This window comes from Phaseolus vulgaris, chromosome 11 (assembly GCF_000499845.2).
Source record: "Phaseolus vulgaris cultivar G19833 chromosome 11, P. vulgaris v2.0, whole genome shotgun sequence".
Taxonomy (NCBI): domain Eukaryota; kingdom Viridiplantae; phylum Streptophyta; class Magnoliopsida; order Fabales; family Fabaceae; genus Phaseolus; species Phaseolus vulgaris.
The window spans coordinates 50863406-50870182 of record NC_023749.2 but is presented as its reverse complement, the minus strand read 5'-3'; the positions used below and the strand labels follow the sequence as shown (position 1 = coordinate 50870182).

Below are 6777 nucleotides of genomic sequence, written 5' to 3'. Positions count from 1 at the left end.
TATACATGTTGTCTGCCATTTTAATAAACAACCAGATTATGAGGATATTGTTGGGTGAGGTAATGCCAGAGGTCACACTAATTTAACAGCAAAATAAATTACTTGTAAAATGTCTGATGAAAAAGTCCTTTATTGTTTGGGATTATTAAACAAACAACAGAGTTGCCTTCCAAAGAAACCTAAGCACGAAGACCAATGTTTGATTTATATGCTCACGGCAAGGAGATGCTTTTGCAAACACTAAGCTCACTGTATCAAAGGAAAAAGGCATTTCCTTGTGGCTTACCATAGTATTAATATTTTCCATAATTTTGTGCTAATCATGTAAAATGAATAGTAAAAAATCTGTTGGATAGAATGTGTTATAAATAATACTTCACAGCAACCTCTAACAACACATCATCACTGGGAATTAAAGTAGTTTATTCATCAGTTAGCCATCCAAATTCACTAAATGGATTAAAGTAGCTATAGAAATCACATTTCATAGTTTTGCAAATATATCACTTTCTTTTCTATAAAGTTGTAATTGTAAACATCTGCTTTTTTGGCCATCAGTCCTTTATTGACATAAAGTCATTCTGTATAAAGAAAAAAGAAAATGGGAAATGGATACTTGGGTGTCTTTATTCATAAAGTAAGCCTTTGAAAAAGAATAATTACTAAAGTTGATTGAAAATCTTATGAAACCCACATAGTGCTGTCGGGAATAATCAACAGCAAGCCATCTCCAACAAAATACTCACTCATTAACTTGTGTTACTTCTTCATTCACGTAACTAAGCTGCACTTCCAATCTTCACAACCATTTCTTCTCTTTCATTTGGCCACTTCCTTTCCAACCATACCAGTCCTAGAAACACTTGGTGGTGCTATTGAGGGATTGATGCTTCCGGTAGTACATGAATGACAGTGTTAATCCAAAATAAAAAAATGCAAAACATCCATTGAAAAAACCATTCCAGATCGGCCAATCCGTAATTCAAAATATGCATTCCGGATTCAGAAATCCATAATTGAAAAAAATCATTCTGGATCCACCAATCTGTAATAGAAATTAGGCTTCCAGATCAGCAATCCGGAAATCAATAATTTATGCAAACTTTGCTTCCAGAACACCCCCTCATCCGGAATGCAACATGATTCACTTCCAGATTGATGAATCCGTAGCACACTCCCAGATTCCGAAATTGTGGGGGTCAGTTTCAAAATTTACAAAATTGTGGGGTGCAGGAAGAAAAATGTAGGGGTGCGGGAAGAAATTGTCTTAGGGTAAATAGGAGGAGAGAGTCTAGTTCGGGTTACAATTGGGTCTCCTTAGACCCAATGCAACTCTAGACCATTTGGGCTGCACAAATAAATGTATAAAGTGCAAATAGAAAGCATGGAGTGACAATGAAGACATGGAGGTCCACATGTCGTCCCCTTAATTCAGAGGATTTCCACCAATAAAGAATGGTCATTTTCCAAACTCTAATTTGAGAGGATTTGCTCCAATGATAGGAAGTCATTTGTCACCATAGGAGAGGAGAGTTTTTAGGGTTAAAAATTGCACATTGACTGCCCTTAGCACTATAAATAAGTGTGTTAGGTCTTTCTTAAATTAGTTTAGAATTGACTAAAGAAAGTTGCCCAAGTTTGTGCAGAAATTGTCTTCTTTGCCCACTCTTTGTTAGCAGTAACTTTGTGTCTAGCTTAGAATTAATTAGAAGACCTCACATCTTCTAAGTCTCTACATTCATCAACCAAATTCATATTTTCCAGTCAGTTTTCTTCATCCATTTAATCCACACAATACATCATAAAACTACAACGTATAAAAAATTACAAAGAGTTACATAAATTCAACATAGGACTACATTATTTCCACTTTGAAAACAAATAATTTTTTATTTTATTTCTTAGAGTATGAATATAGGCTGGTTTTTTCCTTCTAAAAATTAGAGCAACAGGAAATTATTTAGATAAATGATGAATAAAAAACAATCTTTAATTTATTTTTTCGTATTATAAACAACGAATAAAATTAATAGTAATTAATAATAATAATAATAATAATAATATTAATATTAATGTATCATTAAAAGAACAAATTAAAACAATACAAATAATTTTAAATTATAAATATAAAAATATTTTTCAAAATTGAAAAAAAATGAATATTAATTCAAAATTGATTCATATTATTTTGTACAAGTAATTATTAATATAAATTTAATGATTATATATATATATATATATATATATATATATATATATATATATATTGGATTAGCTTATAAACATTGGTGGTATAAAAATAAAAATAATTATAGTGATAAAATTTAGATTGAAAGCAACTGTAAGTATTATATTAAGTAGTAAAGTGAATTTTAAGGGATATTATAAAATTAATTACACATTTTAATAAGTTGTTGTTCCACCATTCTGGTTAAACCTGTCAAAAGTTGACAACTCTGAGGGGGTGGTATTGTTAATGATATGGGTATTTGAGTATGAAAATAACATTATATTGTAGTGAGAATGGAGAAGGGGTAGATGGTATTGGTAATGATATGGCTATTTGAGAATGTAAATAATTTAAGAAAACTAAAAGGATTTCAATTGATAAGACATTATATTTGTATTGGAATTAACTCTCTAAAATATAACACTTTATAACCATTCATTGTCAATCTTCTGAGAATACTTTTTGCAGCAGATGTGAACATAATTACATATCTACAAAACAAAGAGATGGATATTGAATCATCTCCAAAGTCCAAACTACTTTTAAAATGTTGAATCACCAAGTTCCTCATTCACACATCTTTCAATCTAATTCCACAAAAACATACATTTGAATAATGCTTACAATTCTTTCAACTTCAAAACAGAATATCTATAAAACATCAAAAAGACCAGAAGTTGCTAAAAAAGATTATATTTGAAATGCTTCAAAGATACTAGAGAGAATTAGCACCTCATGAAAATGTAGGCATGTGAATTGGTGCCATAGTAATTTCCAACCTGCGCTTCGTATTTTATGTATAGTTGTTTTAATCACCCCATAGATAGATATTTAATGTGAGCAATCTTTTGCCAGTCTTCGCCTTCTTGTTTCTTGCATCGCTGATGAAGCAAAGGGCAGCCATTAATGCGGAGGTTTGAAATGGATTCGGGTAGACCCTCCTTTGGCAAGCATTGGAGTACAGGACAATATTGAATATACATTAACTGAAGAGAGGAGAGGTGACAGAGACCTTTGTAGTCCAATTTCTTAAGATTTGGAAAATGATGTATGTATAGCTGAGTAAGGGAGAGTGGGAGCAAACCTTCACCCGGAAAACACTCCACATCCACTCCTTTAATAGAAAATGATTCTATGGAAGGGTTGGTTCCCCAAACCCCATTCTTTAGTGTGGCAACAAGTTTTGAGCAATTGAAGAGAGAGATGTGTTTTAGATTTAATGGTAGACATCCGTCAGACAACTCCACTACTCGACAAGTATCTATCACCATTTGAGTAAGAGATGGAAGGAGGGCAGACATGCATTTTGGCATTGATTTCAATTTCTCCAATTCTTCAATGCAGAATCTCTTTAGCTCAGGTGCAAATAATCCTTCATGGGGAAATGATTCAAATTCAGAGCATTTTTTAATTATTAGACTCTTCAAATGACCATGAGGGTGCCTCTGTGATATCATTTGTAGGTTATGACATTCTTCTAAAAAGAGGTCATAGAGTTTTGGGAATAAGTCTAGAGGGAAGTTGGTGAGAGAGTGACAACATTGACTGATATACAAATGTTCAAGGAAATAGTAGCAATGGTTTATGAGAATATTCATGCCTGGACAAGAATCAATATGCAAGGATTTAAGAGAAGTATCAGATACGAGGAGCCCTGATGTATTAAATGAATATGTGTCCTTCTTCACACCTTCAATTTCTACTGCCCTGGGAGTCGAAGCCACAAGTTGTTCGCACCTCCAAATATGTAGTTCTTTTAAATGAGGAAGGTGCTCTGGCAAGTGTCCTTTTAGTTTAGGACATCTCGCCACAGAAAGATCTTTAAGTCTTGGAAAAGCACCCGTAATGCATTTCCATTCTTCCCATTCCTTCATATCATCAAACTTCAACGTTTCCAAGGATGCAAATGCAGAAAAGCTATTCCCGTAAAAATCGGTATCTATCCTCACTATCTGATGAAGGCCACCAATTTCCAAGAACTTGAGAAATGTCAAAAGACCAAGGGAAGGCAACCATTGGCAATATTTACAGTTATACAATATTAAGGACATGATATTCAATAGAAATTTTTCAGATAACCAACCTGGAAATTGTGAGCCACAATAGCCGTTGATTGACAACTGCTCCAAATGTTTAGAAGGTTGCAAATTCTCAAGTACTTCTCTTTCTTTTATTGAATCCTCATTGTTCACTTTCAAATCCCATTCTAAACTTAGCACAACAAGATGTGTTTTATTCTTCAAATCTGCTGCTAATGCATCAGAGGGATCCACAATATTTCCAAAATTTCTAATTGACAGGTCTCCATGAAGATCAAGTTCTCCTAGTTGTTGGATACTGAACTCACTACTACTTTTGCCAACCTCAAACCCTCCCCACCATACGTGAAGATTCTTCAACTTTCCTAAAAGCACTGGAGCCTTTCTTAAAGTAGTCATCATAAGTTCAAGGCGACGCAAATTTTGAAGTTCATGCAAAGTCGAGGGCAACTCCTTCAAAAAGAAACACTTGTTGAGCTTCAACACTTGCAAGTTATAGAGTGAACAAATTGAGTCAGGAAGTCTCTTTATGTCTGTGAATGAAAGGTCTAATGAACGAAGATGTATAAGATCAGCTATAGTGTCAGGCACCACTTTTATGTTATGACACTTAGCCAAAGATAAGAGTCGTAAGCACTTAAAGTTGGAGATCAACTCTTGTATTGACATCCCACAATTCTTAGATATGGACAGAAAAGTCCGTAGCCTTTTAGCATCACATAAACTCTTGTACTCATCACATTTAACAGGATTCTTTACCGTGGAAAAGTGACGGGTAGTCGTTGGTACGCTTCCTGGTCTATCAACACCCAACCTATAACAGATTTCACCAGAAACATATTTTGCTAAATCATTCATAAGGTCGTGCATCACAAAAAATGTTTTTTTGGATCTAATTGATTGCTGAAAGAATGACCTTGAAAATAGATCATTGAAGTATTGTTCACCTACTTCTTCGGGAGACTTACTTTGCTGAGAAAATTGTAGAAAATTTTCAGCCATCCATGAGAGAATTAACTTCTTCTTGTCAAACTTATGATCTTTGGGGAATAACGCACAATAAGCAAAACATCTCTTAAGATGAGAAGGCAGATGGTAATAACTCAACAACAAAGCAGGGATGATTTTACTATTTTCTATCGGTAAGTCCCATATGTTGCTTCTCAGTACACCTTCCCACTCTGCAACAGATGACTTTGACTGCAAAAGAGATCCTACTGTTTCAAGGGCCAGAGGCAGTCCTTGACACTTTTCAACTATCTTCATTCCAATCTCCTTCAACTCAGAATTCAACTTAGAGCTATCATTTTGCACTGCATGTTTAGCAAAAACTTGCCAACTATAATCTTCTTGTAATTGCTTTAGTTGGTGTATATTGTTTGACTCCAAGGTAGAAGCAACTTTATTACTGCGTGTTGTCACAAGAATTTTACTTCCCTTATCCCCATATCTAAGAGGAGTTTCCAATGATTTCCATTGGTCTCGATCTTCATTCCAGACATCATCTAGAACCAGGAGAAACTTCCTTCCTGTCAGTTTTTCTTTCAATCGTCCCTGAACCATTTCTAGGTTTCTGCTATCATCAGTTGACTTATGGATTGCCTCAAGAGTTGCTCTGGTTAGATTGAAAACATCGAACTCATCAGAAACGCAGACCCAGGCTTTGATAGCAAATTTAGCTTCTATCATTGGATTGTTGTATAAATGTTGAGCAAGTGTGGTCTTACCCATCCCGCCCATACCCACAATAGAAAGTATTGACAATTGGCTACAACTCTCATTGTCCGATGTCAGCCAATTAAGGATCATTTGTTTGTCCTCATCTCTGCCATAAATAACCTCTTCAGCCACCAATGATGAGGATTCATTTCTTTTCCCTGACACGTTGTTAACCAACCCAGATCCAACACCACTAGAAATTTGGAAATCTTGAACAAGCTTTTGGTCTAAGAGAGATTCTAGATCATCTAGGAGTTCTATCATCTTGGATTCAAAACTGCTTACCTTGATAGCACTGCTCTGGAATTCTGCTTTCAACTGAGTTTGGGAGAATGCATAGTCGATTTGCTCCAACAGATCCTCCGCATCATACAAAGCGTCTCTGACCTCGTCAAGCCATTGTTTGACCAATGAATTAGTGAACTGCTTTTGTTCTGCATCATCAATCACAGCATTGATGTCCATCAGCTTCCTCTTCAACTTTTTCAGCAGTCTAACATCCAGCTTTCTCCCACGAAAGTAGTGGAGAAGTTGATGAGAATCGAGCTTGTCAAACAGGAGCTGGAGAACAGCACCAAAAAGAGCACCACCAAGTGTTTCAAGGACTGGCATGGTTGGAAAGGAAGCGGGGAAATGAAAGAGAAGAAAGGGTTGTGAAAATTGGAAGTGCAGCTTAGTTACGTGAATGAAGGAGTCACAAAAGTTAATGAGTAAGTCATAGTTGATTATTCCGACAGCAGCACCATGTGGGTTTCATAATATTTTACACCAACTTGAGTGAACTGAATA

At 35.2% G+C, this 6777-nt stretch overlaps 1 protein-coding gene across 1 annotated transcript; it reads right to left on the bottom strand.

The window, feature by feature from the left end:
* Positions 1-2767: 2767 nt before the first annotated feature.
* On the bottom strand, positions 2768-6773 carry LOC137827492 (putative disease resistance RPP13-like protein 1). Its single transcript, XM_068633654.1, has one exon. The coding sequence runs from the start codon at positions 6598-6600 to the stop codon at positions 3043-3045; it is 3558 nt and encodes a 1185-aa protein (XP_068489755.1). The 5' UTR covers positions 6601-6773; the 3' UTR covers positions 2768-3042.
* Between the last annotated feature and the right edge of the window lie 4 nt (positions 6774-6777).

Excerpts from the sequence above, each read along its gene's own strand:
- LOC137827492 (XM_068633654.1), bottom strand. The coding sequence starts at position 6,600 with ATGCCAGTCCTTGAAACACTTGGTGGTGCTCTTTTTGGTGCTGTTCTC.